We start from the raw sequence: 26,464 nt of genomic DNA, 5'->3' as shown, positions 1-26,464 counted from the left end.
TAATCCCAAGCTAGGAAAATTTACATTCCTCACCTATTAACTGAAATTACTAATAAGAGTAGACTTCGTTTTATTAATATTCTTTGGTTCTTAGTATGGAAAAGGTATTTTAATCGGTAGTATTAAACCCTCTCCAAAACCTGGTTACCCTAAGGGTTTGCGTCTACACTAAATGCCTGTCCGAAATCATTCGCAAAATTGAATACCAAGTTATTTTTCTCGCATTTGGAAATTAGATTTTCCCTGAAAGTAATCACTTAAAAACTGGGATAAACCCGAATCAGCTTTTTTGGTGTCGTGTACCAAGGTTTTAAGTGGTTTTCAGCAGCTGAAAGAGCGAGCCCGTCGGCGGATCGGTAAGTTCAGCCGGCAGACGCTGTTTTGTTGGGCAAAATTTGCAGACGTGAGCGCGTGAGTTTTTGGGGGGTTAATGCCAAAGATGTACATACCTGACCGTCGTCCAGTTGCAGCTGAAATGACCAACGTGGAGATCTACGATTCCTCCAATTCGCAGCTGAGTAGCGACGAGTATAGCCACGAGGAGGAGGACTACGACGCCTTGATGGATGCGGCGGTAAGCAAGCAGCGCCCCCAGAAGACAAAATCCATGGAATCCGAGACCGAGAAACCCGGAAATGGAGCTCCAGAGTCGGCGGTTGCCACTGAAAAAGATGCAAAGCCGGATGACGCGGCGGTGCCGCCTTCCACACGCTCAGAAACACTTCGCCGAATCCGCCAATTGCAGTTACATCGGGGCAGGTTGCCAAATCTCTACTTCAAGCGTCGCAGTATTCGCTGGTAACAATTATTTACCTTAAATAACCCACCGAAACTTTAATTACCTACCTTTCCAACTTCAGGCTGCGTCCCAATAAAATGGAATACAACAGCTATTTTGACGGCCTGAAGGACTTGGTGGCCAAGCGCAAATTGAAGCACCTGGTTCGCTTTAACGCCAGGCGGCGCAGGACCTACGACAGCAGGAGCCCCAGTCGTAGTCGCAGCCACAGCCGCAGTTTTAGCCGTAGTCGTAGTCGCAGTCGCAGCTATTCTCGTAGCCGCAGCGGAAGTGGTTCGCCGGAACTCATTTGTCTTGATGACACAGAGAACGAGGAATCGCCTGAGAAACCAGAGCCACAGGCCAGGGTTACGCCCATCAAGGAAAATATGTCTCGTGTTCCTGCACCGCCCCAACTGAACTACGAGTTGACAGAGAGGAAAAAGCCAAACGCTCTTGGAAGCAACGAAAACGGTGCCTCTATCCTCGACGAGTTCTTGGTAAAAAAGGATCCTCAGCAACCGGGATTCGACTACGGAAAGCTCTCCGCGTGCCTGGAATTGGAACAGGCTCTAAAGGATCAATCGCAAGGTGATCCAGATGTGGCAGAGTCGCTGGTACTTGATGCCACTCTTAAGAGACGCCGTTCGGTAACACCGCCTGCAATCGACGAGAAGCGCAATAATGTAGAAGTTGAGGATGATGAGATAATTGAGTTTTTACCGGTACAGCAACGAAAACCAATAGAGGCACCACCACCATTAAATCTTCAAATGCCCAGCACTCCAACGGCTAACCCACTTCAGCGTCAGCCAGCTTTTAAGCTGAGCACACCGTATTCTCTGGCACCGCCGTCTGCCGCTAAGCAATCTGAAAATTCGACTCCCGAATCTTACAGTTTAAATACTCCTACGCCAACGGCAACCCCCATAGAGATATCGTATCCCAACGAAAAGCTGGCAAATAACATTAGAGGTAATGCGCAGACTTTCTCAATTCAACAGGCAACTTTACCCCAGGTCGCTGCATCATATGCTGCTGCACCACAAGTGGCTGCCCTCGCGCAGAGATCTCCAGCTCAGGCTGCTCCACTACTTCAAGCCCCGGTGCAACAGATGCATTTCCCAAGAACAGCTCCACCACAGCAGCTTCCTGCAGCCAAACCTCCACAACAGCAACTGCATTCAGCGTCATGCGCTCCACCACAGCACCTAGCTCGACCGAGATTAGCCTCACCACATCAACTGGTTCCGCTAAAAGCAGTCCCACCACAGCATCTAGCTCAGCCGCAGCAGCTAGGTGCGCCGAGATCAGTTCCACCACAGCAACTAGGTACACCGAGATCAGCTCCGCCACAGCAGGTAGCTCCACCACAGCAACCAGTTTCATCAAGACAAACTTCGGTACAGCCGTTAACCCCACAAAGGGAAGCTGCTCCACATCAGATTGCCCCACCACAGCAGGTCCACCAAACGCTATCTCAACCGTATACTGCTCCAATTGTTGCTCCCAACTTTGCGGTGCCCCAGCAGCCGCAACCCCGTCGATCGGATACGGTGTCTACTCAGACGCAAGGCTTGCAGACACCAGCGTCTGCTTCTTCAACAACCCGCCAAAAGTCGTCCATTGATCTCAACAACAGTGATGCCAACTTCCATTATCGCATCAAAGAACTTTTTGAAGAATTTAACACGATAATGATAGATAAAATTGACTCGGTGCGCCCTGAAAATGATTCATTGAGAAAAGAGCGCGAACGTATCGATGCGGATCTTGTCACCCTAGATAAACTTATAGCCCAGAAAGAGGAGGAATACAACCGACTGTTGCACCTGCGATGCGTTAAGAAGGAGCTGCATGATCGACTGCAGCGAAAGGAGCGCATGACGCTTATTAGGGATCTACTGCCCGTCCTTCTCAACAAGAGCTGCAGCGCAGATGAGCTGCGCGAGATGCAGGCAATGCTAGAAGAGGAACAGGATGCTCCGATGGCCTCCAAACAAGGTCTGTCGGCAGTGGAAAAATGTCTGAATTTTGCCGAGTGCAACCAGAACAACATACGCCTTCTGCGCGGGTAAACTTAAATGTTCAATTGTAAGAATTCAAAGTTCAAGATGACCATTTTCAGTATAATGGGCTTAAAGGAGCGCGCCCCGCCCGTGAATCCGCGCTATTTCGAAGAGGACCAAATGGTTTTTCGAAGAGATTCCATGCCCGCAAGTCATCAATCAATGCGCGATCAGCGTTACGATTCTCGGGATGTAGTAAATGACCATCAGCCAGAGCGAAATCCAAATAGAGCTCCGCTAGCCAAGCGACCAAAATTAATGCACCCGCAAGACAGGTGAGAAAATCAAAATTAAACATTACGCAACTCATACCCGAACGCATTATTTTAATGGCATATACTTATTAGGAACCAGGAGATGTTGAGCTCCTCGGCAAATTTGTCTGCCACTCTTTCAGAATCGCTCAACAAGATTAAGGCATTGAAAAAAAGTTCCCGTTTTAGTAACATCTCATTGGACAATAATTTGGATAATGAATCACTGATCGAACCACTGTTTAACAGCAGTCCGATGGTCTCTCATCGCCAACTGGCCAATAGACAGGTAAGAACTTAATCATAATATTTGAGAGTTTCCTCGAAAATGAATTTTCCTATTTAGCACTACCAAGAATTACATTCCGCTAATAGCATCGACCAAGAGAAGGCCGAAAAGAAGCACAGGTCTCACAAGAACAAGCCGCATAAGAGTACCCATAAGTCGCATCGTGATTCTTCCACTTCCGCCACTACCAACGGCAAAACAGGAAGACACTGCCACGAGTGCAAGCTGTATGAAGCTACCTACATGTGCTCTAACTGCCAGAATCAATGGTACTGCAGTCGTGAATGCCAGGTAAGCAATGGGTACTAAAGCGGTTACAATAATGCACAAAAATGGTTATTTACTTTGGACGTATTTAAGGAAAAGTACTCATTTAATTATTCTTTATAACACATTCCTTTCAGCTGCGAGGTTGGGACTCACATTACCGCACTTGTGGCATTTAAGTAGACTACCCTTAGGATATCAGCATTACTAATTTTTATAAACTATAACTATCGCATATGCGCTACTATATTTACTCAACCACGTAACTCACTGAAGGATACAGGACAATGACGGAAGATTTTCAATTGCGTATTATAGAATTAATTTCGTGTACTTGTATTCAATGACCGGTCGTCCTTAAGATTACTTTGAACAAATAATTTAATTTGTTTAATTTATGTATAGGATGAGCGGTGAATTGGTACAAATACATTAATTCAATGAAACGTAATTAAAATGTAATATGCCTAGTTTGTTTAAGTTAAAAGGGTTACATATACACAATAATAATATTTCCTCCATAAATGTGCAACTAAAATGAATTGAACATTTTGAGATTGAATGCACTTTGCTACGAAAAAAATGCAAAATGCTTTCTGTTTTATAATTGGATTGATCAAATGTTGTTCCTTGTTTTCCAACTTTATTATTAATTTTTGAAAATTTTATATTGACATCTTGGTTGCTAAGTGAAAGATACATATTTATGAATTAATATATTTATTTTCTGTTTCGTTGCATAAAATTCCATGCTAAAGGTAAAATAAACAAGTTCATATTTATTTACAAGCACTTTTTATTTAATTTTCGCCCAACCTATTAAACCATAAGGAAATAGTTCAACAAAATAAAAAGACGTTTTATTAAAATTTCAGAATGTGTTTTGAATTTGGTGTTTATAAATTTTAAAAGTTTAGCGTTTGCAGCACTGGTTGGCTTGGCTTATCGACATGGAATGAATGGCAATGCCCCAAAATTGCGGCAAGCTTATCGTTCAAATTTGAAATAGAATTTTCTGTAGAATTCGACCACACTCATATCCCAAACTAAACGTAACATGAAACTTTGCAATCAGCCCATTTATTTACTTCGCCTGCGCACCTGACACAACAGCTTGATGTCATTGATATGCAGCTTGAGTGGCTGCCTTCTGGACCACGGACCACGTCTCAGCTTCCGGATGCGCAGCTGCCGGCTGCAGTAGAGCCGGAATTTCAGATTCGGATTCCATACGGCACCGGCCGAGGCGGAGGGCGTGACGCACTTGTAGGCATATTGCCACCATAACCGAATGCTCTGCTTGGTGCTGTGCTGGAATCGGGACGGGATTGGCAGTGGTTGGTTTCAGTGGGTGTGTGTGGGGCGGCAGTAAACATTATGGGACCCTATAAGGTGTCCAGCGGGAAAAACACTCACCATGTAGACAGGCAAGACGTAGAAGCGCTTGCACTCGCGCCGAATGAAGTTGAAGGCGATGGGCCGGCGGTACGTCGATGATACCTTGGTCAGGTGCGAACGGATCGCACTGGCGCTCGTCGAGCGCTGCAGACGCTGGAGCTGCAAAATAGAATGGCGCGCGCACGTAATTAGTTTTCCAAACAATTGAGCACATTTTGAGAACACGATTAATATGCGCAAAGTGTTTGCAAAGAGTTCGCGCCAAATTTGGCTTGCAAATGATTCGAATCGCGCTGCGTTTCAGTTGAGTTATGGCCCATAACTGTGTGTACTCGGTACTATATTGTACTTAAACTAGACACCTGGCTCTGGAAAACAATGCAGTCGAATTGGGATGCGTTGTTTCTACTTTATTTGTATTTAAGCGGTGGTTGAAGAGAAGATAACGAGAGGTGATACGCCATTGAATGCTTTTTAAGCACCCAAACTTTAAGTCGTTCATAAAAGGAAGCTATTTCTTTCAAAAACTATAACATTAAGGTTATAAATGTAGGTATCCAAACAATAATCAAATCAGAACTTCTATAAATATTTGTTTTCCGCCTAATGAAGCAAAAATTTATCGTTTGATAAAAAAAAATCCCAGTGTAATAAAAACGCTTATCAACTAGACACGATGTTTATGTGCTATTTTATTGATTTCAATAAACTGCAAAAAGCATTTGGTTTTTTGAAGGTATTGAGCCATATCTGGAGGCAGAAAGTTTGCTAATATCGTTATCATTTAAATTTTATAAACAGTTATGAATGAAATGATAATATACCGACACTATCTACATGATTAATCACCTTTCGGGCAAGAAATCGTTATCTTAAGTTCGGAAAACTCCACAATAGCTCTGGTATTTCTGGTTGGGGGAGTGGAGGTCGCTTGGGTGCGGCTTCGATGGATTTGGGAGATGGTGGTGGGTGGTAGGCGGTGGGTGGTGTGCGTCCCTGAACCTGCTTATCAAAGCGGCAGCAAGTCACTGTTGTTGTCCACATAATAACTATTGAAATTACAGTTGCAAGGCGGCGTGGATTGTTTTTGCAGTGAGCTGAAGTGACAGGCGGGGAGGCCAAGTCATCCAACTCGAAGTTGATAGCAATTAAGTCCGCTTATCAGTTTAGAGACTCGATTCAAATTAGCACCCCAATGGAATCCCCTTAATCTCGAAACCCCCCGACCGCCTTAATCCCGCGACTTCTTGGCGGTTTGTCCTCGGCGATGACTACACGCCGACAAGTTTTTGCTATTATTAAACAGTTTTACAAGCCGCTAACGCTCAGAAATTGTTGCTAATTAGCTGAACCGCGCACGCCGGCGCAGCAGACCTTAAAAGCGACCCATCGACGGGAAGAGGGGCGGTGGAGGGTTAAAAGTAGGCGAACACTAATAAAGGTGTACGCTGGGATGAGTGGCGGTGCACCGCGAGAAATAATCCATTGCCTTCAAGTCATTCTATTATCATTTTGACTAAAAGAATAAAAATGTGACTAATTTGACTAATAATGTTTCAAAAATCGATGAAAGCTTAATTTTTTGGCCTGAAAATAGTATCTTATCTTCAGGTGTATATAAACAATTAATAGAAAAACCTAAAAATTAGAGGGTACAAAGAAACACCTAACAATTATTATTTATTAAATTTTACAAATTGTAATTTTAGGATGAAATGTGACAGAGCAAACAATGTAATCTCTTATTATGTTAAGCCCTAGTAAAACCACATTTTCTGTCAGTGCACGTGTCAAGATTGGAGGCAATCGAGCTGAATTAGATGCCGCTGGGGTCGATTGAGTGCAGATCAAGCGATGAACAATCGAGTGCAGGGTGCAGCGTGAGCCGAGCAATTAGATTCTTGGAAAAAATCTGAAATTATGAAAGGACCTTGAATGCAATTGCTCTGTGCCGCAATTTGCATGTGAATAATGGCAAAAATCACATATCTCGTTGTCAATCAGTGCGTATGCGTAATATTTATGTGCGCCAGCCTGTCTGTCAGTGGAAATTATGTTGTCCCAGCGTACACTTTCCCCATTTATTTATTTTTTAGCCATTTGCCCCCCGGCAATTAACACGGCGAGCGACGAGACAAACAAACACGAATCTAACGCTTCGTTTAAGCGATTTGTGTGCGCTTTTTAATGAAATTCGCTGCTGTGTTTGATGTTGTATTAGGGGTATGTGCGTGCTACGGCCTTTTTGTGGCCCGTGTCCGTTGGGCTGGCACTATCTCCATCTCTATCTGCCCGGCTATATCTGTCGCGATCGGTCGCAGGGTGTCGCCGTGCTGGGGTTTGTGGCTATGACTCAGCGCCGCAACAACAGTAAACAAATAGCAATGGGGGGAGGCTTGGGGTCACGCCTTTCAAATACCCATTAAATCTAGGAAACTCTTGCTATTTAGCTGCTCAACTAAGTGCAGGACAGACTGTACTGTATGCTTATAGGCATATCAAATTTGCAGTCCATGGTATATAGTATATTGATCTCTTAAGCGATTTTGTGTCGCTTTTTCGCAATTGGGCGGCAGGTTGGAGGGGTTTTAATCTTTTTAAATGTCTGTCAATAATCATTATAACATTATTTTTGATTCGTATTAAAGGTAAGCTTAAAGCGGAGCTAAACTGAACTAATAAACATGGAGTTCTTCACTACCATCCCATTAACAGGACCTCTGACATGATCCTCCCAAATGTATGCTACATAAAGTCTATTTTCCTTTTGAAGGCAACGAAAAAAAAGCAATACTTCTTAGAAGGAAGTAATATTTCTGAGACATTATAGAAAAGACGCATAGAGTGATGTTGAAATGCACATGTTTTAAGTAATGGAACTACAGGGCTTGAAGCTTAAGATGCATATTCCGCACTCTACTTCCAACAATCCTTGACCGTCAAGAACCCAAAGCAGTGTGACTTCCTACTGATTGTAGCATACCACCTGGGTGGTCTAGTACACCCCTAGCACTCCACATACACCGGGTACCACAACTCCCACCACAATGAATGGCGGGCGCTGTGTTCCGTTCTGTTTTATTCTGCCAGTTGATTTCTGTTCGGGTTCGGATCCGCACATTCAGTTCAGTAGTGCTCAGCTCGGTTGGTGCGACCACGGTTCGTGTCGATTGCGAATTCGCAGCCCAGCGCTCCGTTGCCATTGTCGGATTGGATCGGAGAGGGTCTTGCAAGTAAAATTCATGTTAATGAATGTTAATTTATACATTTGTAAGAATCTAAAATCTGTTTTTCCATACACAACAATTATTGACGCGGCAGTCGCTTGGCGGCGATTTCGAATTTGGAAGCAGTCGCGCCCGAAACGTCGCCGCGAACGCAACGATCGGTTAACGGTAAAGCTATATAAGGCGCCTTATTGAACGCTAGTAGGGGATAGTCCAGGATGGATCCCGAGTTTGTGAACAAATACAATCAGGTTCTCAGCCGGCTGAAGCTAGTGGAGAGCTTCGATGGCAGTGATCCTGGCAAGCTGCCACAGTTCCTCCACAAAATCGAGGCCCTCATGCCGGCCATAAATAGTTTCGATGACTATTACAAGGCTCAGTTGATAGGACATATCAAAAATAAGTGCACAGAACGAGCGAGGGAGGCGGTCTTCACGCGACAGATGAGCGCTCCTGTGGGCAATGGAAATGGAGCCGGGAATGGCCACCTCTTGAAGACCGAGTCCTGGTTGAAACTCAAGGATCAACTGCTGTACAACTATGCGGAGAGGGAGTCCAGCTATTCGTTGATACACAAGATACGGAGCGCTGTTTTGGACTCGAATATAGAGCTGTATTACCAGAAGATGGCCAAGCTCAAGCACAGACTGATCAATAGGAAGCTAACCCACAATGACACCCTATATAGTCTCGAGGACATCGAGCGCATTACCCTGCAGGTATTCAGGGATCACCTGCCCGAGCCCACACACTCGATGATCCTGCGACGAAATCCCAAAAGCATGGAGGAAGCCTATCGCTACATAGTGGAGGTGCAACAGCAGTTCTACACACAGAGCGGATCTCTGGCCAGTGACCACCAGGCGGCCACCTTCAGCACCAGCCACAAGCAGCAGTCCTACGGAGTGGGAATGGGCGGAGTGGGTGTGAGCACCGTGGGAGTGGGCGTGGGCATGGGCATGGGCGCCGTGGGCCTGGGACTCTCCTCCTACGTCCGCCAAATGTCCAACGACAAGGGCCAGCAGAACAGCACCAAGAGCTACTACAACCAGTCGGCTCCTCCCGTGGGCGCCGGCAAGAATCATCCCATGTTCAAGAGCATGGGCAACCCCACCTTCAAGTCCAGCTTCAGCTATAATGGCACCAGCAACAACTCCGGCATGGGATCGAATTACTCGAGTGGCAAGAAGTCGGACATTAAACAGAGCTATCAGCAGCAGAAGAGCCAAAACTACTCGAAGACCTCATCGGCGAGTGCTTGGAAGAAGTAGTGGACATGGATACACATGGGTAGATCTCCCTCCCAATCGATGAGTGATCCAGTGAGATAAGCGATTCGAGCATGACCTAACCCCTTGGAGCCTGTGACTAAGCCAAGGCAAAGTGCTTGCCACCTCATGCTAATTACCCAGATACCTCATTCTCTAATGGTGATGATGTGGCCGAAGATTATAGGATGTGAATATAGATTAAAGTGATGTGAGCACTACTGGGTGCAACGAGATGGAGCTCATCTGCCCTGTTCCCCGATAACCATAGCAAATCTATCTATCAGTACAACTAAGATGATAATGATGTGAATGTTTAAATAAAACAAATAATACAAATGTTAATATTATAAATAACAATGCAGCAATTTAAATACCTCCACGGATTAAGCGTACTAGATTGCACATGCAAATAAAACTAACAGAAACAAACAATACAGACGAAGACAAAACAAATAGAAAGTAGGGTCATTGCATATGGAACCAAGTAATGAGCTATCAGTTAAAACGCAGAAGAACTTAAAGTATATGATGTGGATGTATTATGAATCACTCATTCGAGATGATAGCAATGATCTTGTCGAAATACCAGATAATGAAGCCGATCAAGATAATTGAGTGCATGATGTTCGATCTTCCATAATGATGACATCGATCGCGTGTCCATCGATGATGATCAAACTGCAGACAGTATCGACATGTTAATTATTAGCTCATAAGACCCGAGTGTACATAGCCCCACACCTCAACCACAGCTTCAGTCACATTACCCCCTATATCTCCCGCAAATCGACTATTTTTAACAACAATCGCCCACCTTCAAATTTGTTTTTTGTTAACAATAAAGTGTAAAGTCTAACAGCCTATTTGTATCTTTGTGTTGGGCGGTCAGGGGTATCAAATTTGGCATAGTTTGTTTACTTACAATTTGCTGGGCACTTGAACTATGGGCGGAACCCCTCGGATCGTAGCCCATGTCCTGGGGCGCTGGCTCCGATTGCTGCTCCTGGAGTTTCACTGCCTTGGGTCTCGACCGCTCCTTGACATCTTTTTCGGGTTTGCCAAAGAGTCCTCTCTGCTCCGCCCGGCGAATCAGGTACTTTTCATTCAAATGAGTCAGGGTTTTGCGGCGTACCAAGGCCAAGTAACTGCCCGTGACCTGCTGTTTGATGCAGTTATCCTGATTGATGCATATATCCGGCACGGTGTCCTGTACGAACTCATCAATATCGGGTGTAACTATCAGGTCAATGCTGTCCACGCGCGGCAAGGGAGGAGCTGTGGAGCCCGGAGGTCCAGGAGCTGTAGGTTCCGGCTGTGTAGAGGGTTTGTCCTTCTTCCTGGGCGAATCCTTGCTCATTGCAGCTGCTGGAATGTTGGCTGCTTCCGCTTCGGCTATCGCCTCCAGACGCTTTTGCTCCTTGTACGCATTGCGATGCTTTTCCAGGGCCAGTTTATTGATCAGTTCCAAGACATGCTGCACCATATTCTCGTTTTCAGTGCCCACAATTGAGTGCGTTTGATAGAGAACAAACTGCACTTGCGGTCGCGACATCGACATGGTGAGGGTCAGCAGCTGCTCCTCGAGGATCATGGCCACCCGCTGGCGACCCTCGTCGCTGACCTCCGATTCGGTGAGCACCTCCAGCATACTCAGATCGCCACCCCGGGAACAGATTAAATCGATGGGATCCGAAATTGCACTAAAGGAATTCGGTGGAGTGGCGAAGATGCCCACAACCGTTCGAAATCGATTCGATTCCATGGGAAACGAGGTGAAGGCATCGCCAAACAGCCTGATATTATTAACCCCTATGGACTCCATATAGCGACGGTACTCCTTCAGATTTGCCCCTGCTCCATAAACATAAAAGTTGTTCACCCGGTTGATGGAGTAAAACAAGGCTGCCAAATATGCGGTGGATCGAGGAGAACCTATATGCGTCTGCAATATGTCGCCATCCAGCTCAAAGTAATCCATCAGCTTGGACATGATGGCCGGGCCAAAGGTGAAGTTCTTGTCCTGGAAGGGAATCAATACTTGTAAGCATTTGAACAACAAATATGTTTTAGCATTCGCAAAAGTTTTCACATATCATGTTGCCAGACGAAGACTAGTTTATATGTATAAAGTTGGATTTTCATGTCGCCCAGCTTACGCGTCAATGTTTATTAATCATACGCAGTGTTGACTTACTTAAGTTGTAGTCATAAGCTGTCTACGGCACCTTTTCCGGGAAAAACTTCACCGTACAAACAAATTGCTTTGTAATTTTTATGGACACCTTAACATTGAGACTATTAGCGTTATCCGGAAATAAACGTTTAGAATATGTCTGTTTTAGTTCCAATTACATAATATCGATTGCAGTATCGGACATTGCCAGCAAATAGGTGAAAATGAAATTACCCCATAAATGTATTTGGTCTTACATCACAATTATTTTGGATAATAGTAACCTTTGGGTTAAGGCCATCAATATCCAAATATGAGTTTATAAGAATCAGAGCAATGTTAACATTAAACATAAACTTCTTGAAATCATAAAAAATATGAGATTCTCACCTGCATTATAAAATAATGTTTAGTCATTAGAACGGATTTTGTAAACTCGCTTCGATCCTTGGGAATGCAGGATATGACCAAAGGACATATATTGTCCCACTTACAGTGCTGGACCAAAAGTGGCTCCTCATCGTCCGGTCCGTGGACAGTAAAGCCCATTTCTGTTAGCATCTTATCCGCCTCTTCTTTATTTCTATCAATTGAAAAGCTTTTTATGAGTCTATAATAGTATAATAGTATAATGATAATATTTACTAACCGTATTAAAAAGGGATTTATCCAACCGGTCACCGCAGGATTGGCAGCGGCGATGGCCACCTTCTCGTTTTGGAGGTGGATAGGAAGCAGTTGCGAAAGCCGGAGGGCTCCAACCCCGATTCTCATCCGGGAAATCGAAGCTGCCAATCGAATCCGATGTTGCCACAGGAGATCCGCGAGTTCTGTTTTTATTTTGCATTAAAACAGACTTCAGGAGACAATATCCTCACCCACCTGTAACTTTAGACTCCTTATAAAGTGTCGCTTGCAAATCCTGTTCCTCGGAATTTCGACCCTTAAACTGCCGATCGTAGAGTTCGAAAAAGTAATCCATCAGCTTGGACATGATGGCCGGCCAAAGGTGAAGTTCTTGTCCTGGAAGGGAATCAATACTTGTAAGCATTTGAACCAATAGCATGTACATATCAGGACAAATGTATATGGACTTCCGTAATGTTATATCATACGCAGTGTGACTTACTTAAGTTTAGTATAGCTGTCTACGCATTTTCGAAAAACTTCACCGTACAAACAAATTGCTTTGTAATTTTTATGGACACCTTAACATTGAGACTATTAGCGTTATCCGGAAATAAACGTTTATAATATGTCTGTTTTAGTTCCAATTACATAATATCGATTGCAGTATCGGACATTGCCAGCAAATAGGTGAAAATGAAATTACCCCATAAATGTATTTGGTCTTACATCACAATTATTTTGGATAATAGTAACCTTTGGGTTAAGGCCATCAATATCCAAATATGAGTTTATAAGAATCAGAGCAATGTTAACATTAAACATAAACTTCTTGAAATCATAAAAAATATGAGATTCTCACCTGCATTATAAAATAATGTTTAGTCATTAGAACGGATTTTGTAAACTCGCTTCGATCCTTGGGAATGCAGGATATGACCAAAGGACATATATTGTCCCACTTACAGTGCTGGACCAAAAGTGGCTCCTCATCGTCCGGTCCGTGGACAGTAAAGCCCATTTCTGTTAGCATCTTATCCGCCTCTTCTTTATTTCTATCAATTGAAAAGCTTTTTATGAGTCTATAGTAACCTAGTATAATGATAATATTTACTAACCGTATTAAAAAGGGATTTATCCAACCGGTCACCACAGGATTGGCAGCGGCGATGGCCACCTTCTCGTTTTGGAGGTGGATAGGAAGCAGTTGCGAAAGCCGGAGGGCTCCAACCCCGATTCTCATCCGGGAAATCGAAGCTGCCAATCGAATCCGATGTTGCCACAGGAGATCCGCGAGTTCTGTTTTTATTTTGCATTAAAACAGACTTCAGGAGACAATATCCTCACCCACCTGTAACTTTAGACTCCTTATAAAGTGTCGCTTGCAAATCCTGTTCCTCGGAATTTCGACCCTTAAACTGCCGATCGTAGAGTTCGAAGAGCATTAACCAGATCCTTTGCTCATCGTTTTTGAACTGAGAAATATTAAGGGTAAGCTCCAGTATTCTAAAATTCCTTTAATCTTAGCATTAAGATTGCTTATTTTAATTTTATATTTAATATTGCAATATATGAAAAGTTTCTAGTCAAGTACTATCCTCATCAAAATCTATATTTCCCATGTTTTTCTAAAATATTAAGTTCACCGACCTCTTTGTGCTCCTCAAAGAAGGATACATCGTCCAAAGCGTTCGACATAACAACTTTATCTATAATATAAAAATTACAACGTGTTCATGATAATAAATGAGTATAATAACAACCCACATCGGAAGACGTCGTAGATCAAGGAAAAAGCCAAACGCATCTCGTGCTCATTCTGGAAGTCCACCAAAATCGGAGGTTTGCGAAGGAGTTTGGCGGCATTGGCGATAGTGGGCAAAGTCCAACGTGCTCCGGCCTTCAATTTGATTTTCACTGCAGTGGAATGACAGTACTTAAGGGTCCTACTCCGTCTTCCACATGGACTAACTCCAGGGGAGATGATCTTGGTTATGCGAAGGGGATCAAACACTGGTTTCTCCTTCTTATTGATATCGTGTAGGGTTAGCGCATCATCGGAAGATTCGTTCACATGGCGCTGAATCTCCAACAGCATGTAGTACATCTTGTCCTGCCACTCCTCATCGCTGGGCAGATAGATTTGCTTGGTCTTCTTCAGCTTCTTGCTCTGCTCCTTGAAGATGGCCGGATACACCGAGAAGATGTCTGCCAAACTCAGGAAGAATAGTTGGTTTGACATGTCGAAGCTTCCGAGTTCTTAGCAAAGCTATAGCAGTAGATAAAGCTCTCAAAAATTTTATCGGTATGTATGATTTCTTTAGTAATTCATCGATTTATTATACGAGTATACACTTTCTTTAAGCGTATTTGCATTTTTCAGAACACTACATACATAATGTTTATGAATTTAATTATTCAATTTGATATAATAAATTGTAATTCACTATCTGAGATCAACCTAATTTCCCCAAAGTCATTAAACCAAGCAAAGTCACCAAAATGAGGCCGTTTTTTCAATGTTCATTACCCGGGGTTTTTTCAGATTATAATTATTTTAGTTGGTTCAGCTAGTAATACTTCCACTATCTCAGAATCTACAACCTTTTAGCAATCAACACGAAACAACAAACGTGAAATTTCGAAATGTCACTTGATGTTGTTTGCTGTAAAAACTTTTAGTATAATCCTATAACTCGAATATAAAGTTAACTATTCGATTTAAGCACTAGGTCTTATAAATAATTAGGGGGTTTTTAAATTAGTTCATCGCCTAGCTGAAAACTCATCTTTACATTTAAATTGTTTATTGTAATTAACAATGTTGTACTCAAAAGAACAACTACTTTTCGAATTTGTAAGATTTTAAAAAGCACGCGAGGTTTTTCGTTAGGAACTTTTAATTTTATACAGCTTTGTGGGAAACCACTAAATCACTCCAGGAAATATTCTAGCACGATCGGTAAATTGGGGATAGTCTCCACAATTAGCGAGATACCGATACCGTGCTCCAATTAAGCACAGCTATTAAATTGAAATTTTTAGCACAATCGGATTGTTATATTCGCGGATCTGGAATCACGAGGGTGCTACGGATAAACGGGATACTTCCCGGATAAAGTGACTGCTGTAGGTAACGGTAAAAAGAGCAGGAGCGAATCCGAACCGAGCAGTTGCAGTGAACAGCGGCAACTGGATGAACGGAGCTCGGGTGGAGTCTCCTTTCGATGGCGTGTCTTTCATCTCCCTTTTTTGCCTTTGAGCGGTAAACACCCCCCGTTTTGCACCCACTTTCCGCCCGCCCGTCCACAACCAATTCCAATGACAATGACAACTGCTGATTTTCATTCTCAGTCTCGTTCGCTCATTTCCATTTCGTTCAGTTCGTGCTTAACACCAATTCAATGCTGGGAGCGCCTCCGAACTCCGATTGCGATTTCGAATCGACATCCAACCAAGCTGCATGCTCCATGGAATTACTTATCTATCTCCTGCACACCCCATCTGCCCTTTCCCTTCCACCCACCTGTCGCCGCGTGCAATGTGCACGCCAATGCTGTCGTCCTCTCGCTCTGACAACCGCCTATCTTGTCAGCTGTAAAAAATATTCGCCACAAAGGACAAACGTACCGTTATAGCGTTACCGTTATAGGCTTTCTTTCAAGAATGAGTGTGTTTGTCAGAGCGATAGGTGTACACAGATGTGATCAAGTTATTAGCAATGAATGTTCATAAAAAGCCATACTTAGTTATCATATCCATATTAAACGTGCATCTTTAATAATATTTAAAAGATGAATAATCATAAAATATATCAAAACACAATCTCGCCGTTTTATACATTTTAATTAGTTTCCATTATATTCGAAGCTTTCTGGTAAGGTTCTTTGTGGATTACAAACTATTAACAGTTCTTTAAAACCCAAAACGTTACATTAGAAAAAGAAATGGTTGCCATTTTTTCCTTTGAAATCTGAAATCATCCATACTATTATGAATCCATCAAAAGAACTGCTGTGGTTTTGACTACAGCTGTAATTGCGGATGGGCGATAGATGGATTCAAACGATATCACACTTACCTTTTATTTTTTACGGCTTCAGCACGATTGACGTAATAAATTCGCTCTGATTGGAATATTCGTCTTCAATAAATTGCCAGAAATGTCGCTGACAGAAATGGAGGGGTAAATGGGTTTGGTGGGCGTACGATTTTTCCTGGTATTCTTCGATGTGTTTGCCTTGATTAGTTGGGGCTTAGGCCCCAAAAAGCCCCCTGCCATTTGTTTGATGTTTGATGGCTTCGGAGCGTTCGAATCGAACATCAAATTAAATGTTGATTAGACAACTTCGAAACTCTGGTGAAATGGGGCAGGCGGAAAGAATTTATTGGCCTAGGTCAAATATCGATTATCGCCCCCATCGTCCCCATCGCCGCCATCGCAATATTGGGTCAGATTGAATTGAATGTCAATTTGATTGGCATATTTGGGTGCAAATATATAATGTGGAGCTGTAAAAATATTTATATATCCTTTGTGACCTTGAGCCGGGCAAGAAAGTTCACTTCTGGGTGTTTACTTCTTCACTTGGCCTAATTGAATTGCCTGGCTTTGGTTAACTTCTTAACTGAGATCAATTGTAATTGGAAAAATTGGAAAAAATCATCGTATCAATTAAAAGCGCCACCAAACTGATTCATCAAGCCTGATTGCTGACCACTAAAAAAGGGTGACCACACAGAAAAGAATCGGGCTTGCTATCGGGCAAAATTTATAACCAAACAGTTACTGGCCTATAACTGTTTAGATATGAATAAGTAAACTTGAATTAGAGATATCAGGGGTCTTGCTGCTAAGATAACTCGGGTATCATAATTAAATTTTTCCTCCGTTTCCCGGACAGCCGTGGCCAAGTAAAGCCACCCCGGCTTAAAGGCGACCGATGCGACTTCTTTATCGGGACAGTACGTGTCAGCATCGTAAATCAGTTTCCGAGCATTCGGGGCTTTGTTTTGTTTTGTTTTTTATTAAGAAGCATATTTATTATATATAAGATGTATGTAATACAATAATTTTTCTTTCTGTCCGGGTTTGCTCTTCTGGTTTTTACGCTTTTATGGTTTCAGTTTCATCTCGGTTTATCAGTTTCATATTCATTTAATTTTTGTTTCATTTTCTTTATCCATTTTATATAATCATATAAAACACTGAGCTACAATACAAATATTGTGATAAAAACTTACAACATAACCTTTAATACATAAAAATACTTGCGTAGTCTACAAATCGTATCGTTTGAGATTTCTTCGTGGATCTATCGATCGCCCGCTCGTCTTCTCCTGCTTCATTTCTTGTTTTTGACCTTCCCCTAAATTGTTTTCACTGCTTCTGTCGCGCCTCATTGGGTTCTGTATATGTATTTGTTTTCGTTTTTCGTTTTTCTTGATTCCTTTATTTCTTAGTTGCATGAGTTTTACCCTATTCAAAGACTTCTCATTCATTCCCCCATCTGTGGTTGATGTGGTCGATGACGATCTTTAATTTTATGAGAAGTCAACGAAAAAAAAGGAAAACAATAAACATAGAGGAATCCGTGAATAAACGGGAGGCCGACTGGATAAGGGAAAGTGTTGGAGTAGGAGAACGCGAGGGAAGTGACCTCCCCGCGGACAATTTTTCCAGTTCTTCCGTTCCTGCTTCTCCTGCCTCTCAGATGTTTGTTGTGTTTTCTATGAGTTTGTCGTTCGTCTTTGTTGTCGCAGCATTTTAATTACAAAAGAAATTATGTTTATATTTATATATATATTTGCATAATCCATATCATTAAATTAAATCGTATAAAACACAAGACAGTTGAAAAATCAAATGAGGCGTACATAATTTTGTTTCAGTGGACGTACCAGAGAAAGAGAATTCACATACATACATATAAAAGTAGTTACAAATTCGTACAAATTAAAAGGTAAATTTTGTTCGTTTGGATGGCCGAGTGTTCTTTTTGGTTCGAATTGGTATGATTTTGTGTATGGGGGTGAATATCGATGAGCATCTCATACTAAGGGATTTTGGTTAGCAAAATCATAATACATAGTACAATTACAATAATATTTATAGAAATAAAGTATAATATAATAAAAGAACCAACATACAGTTTTTATGCTTTGTTGTTTGTTTTGTTTTGCTTTGTTTTTTTATACACATCTTTATGCATAATGGGCGTATATAATGTTTATGTATATAATTATAAGTAATAAATTTTATCCATTTTGTTTAATTATTTGCACACGAGAATCAAAATTACTATTTGCAATCATATATATATAAAAAATAAACTTAATTGCCGTCATTCCGTTATATCATTCCTATACCATTCGCATTCTCATCCCCATTGCATGCCATCCCTACTAACCATCACTATGCGCCATATCATATCTTCCTATCGTACTGGTTGCGGATCCTTTCGTTACTTTAAGCTTAATCAATTTTGGAAGAGTAAACAATACCATCGAGTTGCAATTGTTGCTGCATATGCTATGTATATGTGTGTAGAGTGTCTGTGAGAGTGAGTGTGAGTGTCGATGAGTGTATTATATAGATCGCTTTTGAATGAAAACTAATGATTAATGCGTATTGAATGCTGTTCTACACCCCCCTTACTTTTTCTCCTATCTGGCTTCACTCTTTTTACTCACGTTTTGCTCACTTGTTCTTTGTTTTATTCGAGTTCTTTAACTAATTTTTTTTAATTTCTCCCCCCGCTCTCATCGCTTTCATTCATCGTCTTAATATTTATAAGTATAAACTTTTATAATTTTATACTAAATGGTTTTTACGGTTTTTTTTACGTTTTCTTCATTTTTTGCTTTTTGTTTCTTGTTCTTGTAATACAAACGTCGTCATGTAAATATATAAAAAAAGATGTCCAAAGTTTTACGTTACGTTATTGTATATGCTTTTTGTTTTTCTCATTACTTAGTGGATCGTTCTCTTGCTGATGGTTTTGCCTGCTTTTGCTTTACAGTTGTCCTAGGTTTGTAAATGGGTGTACTTGATGTATTTTTTTTGTTTTTCGAGTGGTTTTCTGATGTCTGAATGCTTATATATGAGAGCGTAGCGCCTAGCTATATAGGGCCTTACTATATAGTATCGTACTACATATGTATATATATATAATGTGTGTGTATGTGGGTGTTTTTGTTTCCTTCGATCATACACATATACTAGATATATGTACGCATATAACTAACGGCGAATTTACTTTGTTTCCTCCTTTTCTTTGTTCTCCTCGGTCGACTCCTTCTCGTTCGACTACAAGTTAAAAGGGACATTACTTAGTATGTGGAAAAATGAAAGTTCAATTTAAGACTAGAGGGTCTTTTCTTGTCCTTGGCGAGTGCAATTTAATAACAAGTTACAACTCTAACCAAAGCATAGAACATCTGGTTTACAGGACTTGAGCCTCACCTTGTCCTTCTCCAACTCCTTCTCGATCTTGTCGCCTTCAGTGCCCTCCTGTTCGTTTGATTTCTCCTGCTCGCCACCCTCCTTGCCCTCCTTGGTCTCGGGCCTGTTGGAAAAGTGGAAGAAAGAATTAGTATTCAGATCCATTGGAAAGTTTTAGGCCAAGAATACTTACTCTGGCTTGGGAATGTGCGCATTGAGGTCCAGCTTCGTGCAGATCTCGTCCCAGTCGGGGAAGCACTTGTCCTTCATGCGAGAAACGTGGCCAATCAAGTTGGGGCACTTCTCGGTCATATAGTCACGCAGCGGATACGCAATGTCCTTGGACAGATAGTGGAGCTGCGACAGGACCGCGAAGGCCACCACATCCAGGGTAGTGGGCTCGTCGCCAAAGAAGAACGGCTTACAGTCGAGCATCTCGCTAAGAACCTTCAAGTCGTTCTTGCCGAACTCCTCGATTTCCTCGGCGCTGTGGACACCGATACCGTGCGCCTTCAGCTTCTTTGTGCCCTGGAACCACTTGATGTGTTGAATAGTTGTTTTGCCGTACAGCAGTTACGGATGGGGGTTACGGGGGATGCACAAGCATACGTTACGGAATCGGGGTGTTGGAGGTGATGTGAGTTTTAAGATTTGGGGATCGGGGCATTACGCATTACCCAGTTAGATGTTCAAAACCAAAGTAGTATGCAAAAAAGAACGAAAAAGAAAAAAGAGAAAAACCATGCAAGAGTTAGTCGTAAAATAACGATTGTTTTCCTTTCAATTTCCCGTTTGTGTTTTGATTTGGGTTGGGTTGGTTATGTGAGAACCGATCGAGATATAAACAAATGCGTCCCGCCACGGATTTATTGTTTATGCCATCGGGGTTTTCGGGATAAACTATGTGTGTAGATGTTGGTGGTGTTTGGAGTTTCTTTTTATGTACAGCTAGGTGCAATATAATACGCCACCGCTTGCTTAGTTTTAATTTTCAAGTATTGTTTATTTACACTACCCATCAATCCCCGCCTAATCCACAACGCCAGCCAACTGGCGAACCTTCCCGGCTTTGGATTACGATTTCAATCTAAACAAAGTGCTGATATCTCCGGTTTTGGGAACTACTGGAGGCTCAGCTGCTGGCGATGAGTTTCTGAGACGTCAGAATCAGCTACACTAAAAACATTTCTCTACTTGACTAGCAGGCACCTTCCTGTTTCCACTTTCACTTATTTCGTCTGATTTCGATTAACACAGGAGTTCAACAGATTTCTTTTAGTTCAAGAAGAGTACAGTCTCTTCCAACAAAATATTAATGATTTTCAGTTCATGTTAATAGATTAAGATGCATTCGTGAAGTGCACAAATAAAAAGATGTACCAAAATGTAAATTACTTTTTACGTATTATTACTTTAAACAACAATAAAAACCTATAAATTAGTTTTACAGCTAGAAGTATGTGTCAAATAGTGTCTATATCTAGGAAATATTAGGTATAAATGATAGTAAATAACTTCTGTAGAACCAATTACGATAATGACCAAAAGTATGCTATGTTCCAATGAAAATTCGAATCAAAACCATACAAATTGTGGGAAAGTGAAAATCGTGGACCATGATCATGACCTCTAATTTCACAAACTATCCAGTTACCTTGCGACCAAAGGTGATCTTAAAGAAGAAGTTCAGAATCGAGTTGGGCAGCCGCAGGCCGAGGGCGTGCTGCAAGTTGACCTTGTAGCCCTTGAGTACATTGTCCGGATACTTGGCGCGCCAGTAGAAGATGATCCAGATGAGATGGTTCTCCAGCATGGCAATTGTGGCGTACGAGACATTCCTCTGCTCGGCGGTGAGTCCCGAGTCCAGGTTCTTCTCGTATTTGGACGACAGTTCCTTGATGATAATGGCCGAATCGGCGATTTCCTCTCCATTCAGCTCAATGAACGGCAGCTGACCCTTCTTTGAGCGGAAGCGCATCTTGTGATCAACATTCTGCAAAGGGAAGAAAGCGAATTCGTGTACAATTTACTTTTCGTTGCGTGGGATGAGTAATTGTGCGAGGAATGTGGGGGAGTGGGTGATGGTTTACCCCGACCTTTATCTGTGGCCAGCATGCCACTCATGCAGTAAGAACAAATATTGCCTTAGTTGGTCATTAAATTGGAAATCGCATTTCACAAGAGTTTATTTTTGAGGCACGGCCATCAATTTGGGATACACACAAGTATAATCAATATGGGGATGGTTATTTAAAACTACGAATGATTTAGTTTCTCCCTGATCATATTATTATTTTATATTTATACCAATTTTAATACAAATTAATGTAAATAACTTTTACGGTTATATTATTATTCCCCTAATTTTAATCTCTAGTAGACTATTTCATGGGCATTAAGGGATTCTAAGACAATATTTTCTATTAAAGATTGAATCAGATTCCAAGGATACTCAAACATTTTGAATGTCCATATGGACCAAGAATATTGTTTGTATTTATACGCCTATGACTAATGCAAAATATAGTTTACTCCCCCGCAAGGATTCCGGACGCTAGATGGCGCTCATGACATACATCTAGCCGGCAATCGTTTGTTTGCGTGTGTATTTGGGCATTTCCTATGTATGCCAAGCAGATGCTGATGAACCAACCACTACACGAGAAGCTAGCTGTACCTCCCGGGAACCCAAATACCCAAAACCCAGACTCGAAAGCCGAAAAACCCACCCAAAAACCAACACCCCTATACAAAGCACACTCACACACACGCCACACAGCGGGAGGGAAAACGTCGTTCCAATTGCCCGCTATTCGAACATTTTGACATATTCCAATGACTTCCAGTGTGTACACACGTCCGCACGAAGCGTTACCGTTAGCAATGTGACAGTTATAGGCGACGGGTGTCCGGTCTGAACCTTTTCGTTTTCAGCTTGGCTGCACAAATCTACATAATAATTTCTAATTAGAAATATGTATGAGGGCCATAACAAAGAGCCAACCGTTGGCATATTTTATGCTTTCGCGCCCTCTGCCAAAAAAGGGAGGGGCAGGGTGTGGTTGGCCGCCGGAGAGAGAATCGGCGAGAGAGCGAAAGGAAAGAGAGAGAGCACTGTTGTTATAGTTGGAGAGAGATTTAGATTTTCGCCTTCCAGCATCGTAACGCAACGCTCTGCAAAAAGGGTGGAGTCCATTTTTCAATTCCAATGATCCACAAAAAAGGCAGCCTGTCTGCCTGCTTCCTCTTTTCCGGCTCCATCTTCTTCTTGTGCCCACGCACAATGCAAATACTTATGTTTTATTAAATCGTTATGCCAATTAAGGCAATCGCTCGTCTCCTCAGTCTTCGTTCTTTCATTTTTTTTGCAGTGTAAAAAAGTCGGCAGAAGAAGAAGCAACAGCAATGCAATTATGCAGCCTGAGTGCGCGAGTGTGAGAGTATCCACACCCTTGCAGAGCAGTTCCAGAGAGAGCAAGAGGGGAGCCGGAACGGGAGAATTGCACTGGAGCGAGTGAGCAACAACAAAGGCCGTCCACTGTGCGTTGTTTAAATGCAAATATGCGGTTTATTAATTAAAACAAAGGCAGCTACAATACTTATAAAAAAAACCAAAAAATGAGAAGCAGAAAACTCCATTTCCTCCCAATACAACAGACACACATTTTCGGAACGCACACATTCGCACATGTACAGTTGCAGCAGGAGAGGCAGCAGCGTTGCCAGAATACCTTGAAACTGCAGCCTGGCAATATTGCACAAATTAAATGGCGCGCCAGCATTTCCATTTGAATTTTAATCGATCTGTGCTCGCAATGCATATGGCAGAGAAAATGTAAATTAATTGCACAATCTACTAGCGCGACACTCAGGAATGCTAGCAATGCGGGCCACCGCCTCAAAGCGAAACTTATGCCGTTGTTGTTGCTACTGTGTTTATTAATGGGCGCCGCCATGAATGTGGTGTGAAAAAAATATGCATTTGGTTTATCATCAATAAAGAAACAACTTCTGCTCTTGTTTACACTGATGAATGTGTGTATACAAAGGAGGAGAGCAGGAAAGAAATGCAGTAAAGCGCAAGCAGCAGGGGGGAAAACTGGCTTAGTCAGTTGCATTTACAGTCACCCTCCCTTTTTTCATGATTAATGCGCGCTGCAGCAACAACAAACCATGCCAGAAATGTCAAAGGTCTCCAGTTTGTTGAACTCTTTTTTTTCTTCCTTATTTTCGTATGCCGCCGTTTTGGGCAGCCTGCTCTTATCAGTGGAAATGGGAATAATCATGAAAAATGAAAATGGAAAGTAATTTCCAGCTGCAAGCCGAATGCGGCCACTGACGGACTGTCAATCATAATTGCCTCTTCTCCTTACGTTCATGGAATGCAACATATGGGGGCGATTGCTTATCGGCATCTGGAAGGCGACGGCATCAATTAACATTCCGCGCAAGGGGCTCGTTTTTCATTAACCAATGTAATTAATAAGATTAAACAGCAATTGCGTCGCCAGTTTTTGTGCGGGTGACCGCACCCATTTCTCCCCCGGCCACATACAAGTTTTTCCTCTCGTACAGAAAAAATATGAAAAATATGCAAACCGCATCGCGCGCTTTAAAAAGTGAAGAAAAAATAATGGAAAAAAACAAGCCAAAATGGAAGGCACCATTGGAAGTCGTTGACAGTTGTTTGTCTGCCTGTCCCCTCCCCCCAACCCGCCCACACACTATTACAGCTACTTAACGGATAAGAAAAGAAAGGGAAAAGGAGATGGGGAAGGGGAAGGAGCGTCGGGGTAAGTGGAAGAAGAAGAGGGAGACAGCTATTTCTGAGTCCATCTTAAACTGCATCAATTTTTATTAAAAGCAATTACAAGCTGCTGCTGCTGCCATACACAGAGAGAAAATTTGCTGTTTGGTGGATTGAGCGATCATAGTCGCATGGACTTTAAAGATGCAAACAAAAGGCGCATGCACCGAATAGAGATAAAAGTGCATCATTAATTTTTCGCTCAGTGCAAAAAGAAGTCGAAAGAAAAGTGAAATAAAAAACAGTGCAGCAACAAAAGACAAAGAGCAGACGGCGAGAGGGAGCGAGACAAAAGGAGAGAGTCGGCAAGTGCAAAATTTGAAGCACGACTTTTGCAAAGGGGAGCACAAAGAGAGAGGGGAGGGGGAGAGGCCAGTGGCAGAGTGGAGCATAAAGCAGCGACGCAGCGTCGGCGTCGGCGCACACACAAATTTTATGTATACGCTGTGCACACACACACGCGCACAGGACCAGGCTACAGGTTCACACACACATGGGCGGGGGAAAGAGAGGGCAGGCACAAATGTATCCCTTTTTCAGTTACGGGGCAGGGCAGGTCACACACACACTCATACACTATCACAACCAGGCATACACATGCACACGGACAGGCTTAGCAGCACACCATGATGGCGGCTCTGGCTCTCTCCCTTGCGCTCTCTCTAGCTCTCCCTATCCCGCAGGAACTGGGAAAAAATCTGTACCGCAAAAATGCCTTGAAAATCTGGGATTTCTGGAATATCTGAGAGTTTTCGGTTCTTCCTGGGATTCTACCTAGTCCATTTTTAGGTTTTTCCTGATTATCCCGGCTACTTAGAAGGATTCCTAATATTTGCTCGGGTCTTAATGGGATTTTCATGAATTTTTGATGGTTTTTCCCCAGTCCTTTCGATTTACACTCACCTCGTATTTCAGGCCCACAAGACGCAGCCAGGTCTCCACCTTCAGGCAGTAGGGCGACAGGGAGGGCAGCAGCGGGGTGCGCGAGAACTGGTACAGATAGATGATGTCCTTCTCGAAGTTGGTCTTGTGCACATTGAATTTCTGGGCGGGCGGGGCTTCCGATTTGGCCGCGACTGGGGCTGCTACCGCCTCGTCCTTTTTGGGCTCCTCTCCATCCTGCTGCTTATCCTGCTTTCCGGCCTCGCCGTCCTTCTTCTCACCGTCGGCATCCTCTGCCTTTTCCACTGCAGGGGCGGCAGCTGGAGCGGCCGAGGAGTCCGCTGGCGGAGCCGCTGACTTTTCCGGCTCCTCCGACTTTTCCGCCGACGCCACTGCGGGCGTTTCCTCGGCGGGTATTTGGGCCACTTCGCTTGCCATTTCGATTTGTTGCTTTTGGTTTTTTTTTGGTTTTTTCTTTTCGATCCGCTTTTCTTTCGCTACTTGATGTTGCGCTTTCTTTCAGCTGAAAAGATTTCGGCTTCGCACTTTTCCTGCCACTCGCACACACTCACACACGCGAGAGAGAGGGAGAACTAGAGAGCGAGAGAGGAACCACCACTGCGATTCGTTTCGAACTCGGATTCGGGTTTCAGTTGCACGATAGGATATCTTGGCTGGATGCGATTCGCTTTCGGATTCGGATGGATTCAGGAGCCGCTGTATCGACACCGCCGCAACCGCTCTCGGGAGTTTGAAAATTTGAAATGAGCGGAATCGCGTTGCGGAGGCGAGCTGGCGTTGCTGGCAGTGTGGCCAGATGCCTTAGCGAACTTCTGCCCGAATCCGCTTGACCAATGGCAAATTACCTAAAAATAGCCCTCATCCAGCGCGATTGAAAAATGTTTAGAAGAAAGCAGGAAAATTTAAATATAAAAAAAGTATAAATACAATAAATAGTAATGTAAAACTAAAGTAACT

General features: G+C 42.8%; 4 protein-coding genes across 12 annotated transcripts; 2 read left to right on the top strand and 2 right to left on the bottom strand.

Annotated features, from left to right (window-relative positions):
- Positions 1-165: 165 nt before the first annotated feature.
- LOC120448206 (WW domain-binding protein 11) lies at positions 166-4,439 on the top strand. Of its 6 annotated transcripts, none has more exons than XM_039630081.2 (7): positions 167-356; positions 471-798; positions 861-2,852; positions 2,907-3,122; positions 3,195-3,390; positions 3,448-3,681; positions 3,795-4,439. In XM_039630081.2, exons 2-7 carry the CDS (start codon positions 476-478, stop codon positions 3,834-3,836), a joined length of 3,003 nt encoding a protein of 1,000 aa, XP_039486015.1. In that variant the 5' UTR covers positions 167-356; positions 471-475; the 3' UTR covers positions 3,837-4,439. The 6 variants fall into 6 exon arrangements, with proteins under 6 accessions (XP_039486017.1, XP_039486015.1, XP_039486011.1 ...); XM_039630077.1 differs by having other exon boundaries at positions 167-411; positions 465-798; XM_039630082.2 differs by having other exon boundaries at positions 168-356; positions 515-798.
- A 69-nt stretch (positions 4,440-4,508) lies between these two features.
- Positions 4,509-14,649, bottom strand: LOC120448207. 2 transcript variants are annotated; one of them, XM_039630084.2, is made up of 8 exons: positions 14,121-14,649; positions 14,004-14,062; positions 13,705-13,828; positions 13,472-13,652; positions 13,216-13,408; positions 10,476-11,573; positions 5,074-5,214; positions 4,509-4,968 (listed from the first exon to the last, which is right to left on the bottom strand). In XM_039630084.2, exons 1-8 carry the CDS (start codon positions 14,593-14,595, stop codon positions 4,738-4,740), a joined length of 2,502 nt encoding a protein of 833 aa, XP_039486018.1. In that variant the 5' UTR covers positions 14,596-14,649; the 3' UTR covers positions 4,509-4,737. The 2 variants fall into 2 exon arrangements, with proteins under 2 accessions (XP_039486018.1, XP_039486019.2); XM_039630085.2 differs by lacking the exons at positions 13,216-13,408; positions 13,472-13,652; positions 13,705-13,828; positions 14,004-14,062; positions 14,121-14,649 and adding exons at positions 12,117-12,309; positions 12,376-12,556; positions 12,609-12,670.
- On the top strand, positions 8,167-10,401 carry LOC120448208. 2 transcript variants are annotated; one of them, XM_039630086.2, is made up of 2 exons: positions 8,167-8,288; positions 8,377-10,401. In XM_039630086.2, exon 2 carries the CDS (start codon positions 8,501-8,503, stop codon positions 9,551-9,553), a length of 1,053 nt encoding a protein of 350 aa, XP_039486020.1. In that variant the 5' UTR covers positions 8,167-8,288; positions 8,377-8,500; the 3' UTR covers positions 9,554-10,401. The 2 variants fall into 2 exon arrangements, with proteins under 2 accessions (XP_039486020.1, XP_039486021.1); XM_039630087.2 differs by having other exon boundaries at positions 8,171-8,288; positions 8,409-10,401.
- A 2,711-nt stretch (positions 14,650-17,360) lies between the features above and the next one.
- LOC120447914 (failed axon connections) lies at positions 17,361-26,290 on the bottom strand. 2 transcript variants are annotated; one of them, XM_039629563.2, is made up of 5 exons: positions 25,508-26,290; positions 21,452-21,790; positions 19,991-20,334; positions 19,819-19,921; positions 17,361-19,662 (listed from the first exon to the last, which is right to left on the bottom strand). In XM_039629563.2, the coding sequence occupies exons 1-5, from the start codon at positions 25,922-25,924 to the stop codon at positions 19,609-19,611; spliced, it is 1,257 nt and encodes a 418-aa protein (XP_039485497.1). In that variant the 5' UTR covers positions 25,925-26,290; the 3' UTR covers positions 17,361-19,608. The 2 variants fall into 2 exon arrangements, with proteins under 2 accessions (XP_039485497.1, XP_039485498.1); XM_039629564.2 differs by having other exon boundaries at positions 19,991-20,325.
- Positions 26,291-26,464: the final 174 nt, after the last annotated feature.

Source organism: Drosophila santomea, chromosome 3L (genome assembly GCF_016746245.2).
Source record: "Drosophila santomea strain STO CAGO 1482 chromosome 3L, Prin_Dsan_1.1, whole genome shotgun sequence".
Lineage (NCBI taxonomy): Eukaryota > Metazoa > Arthropoda > Insecta > Diptera > Drosophilidae > Drosophila > Drosophila santomea.
This window is presented reverse-complemented; position numbering and strand designations above follow the sequence as displayed.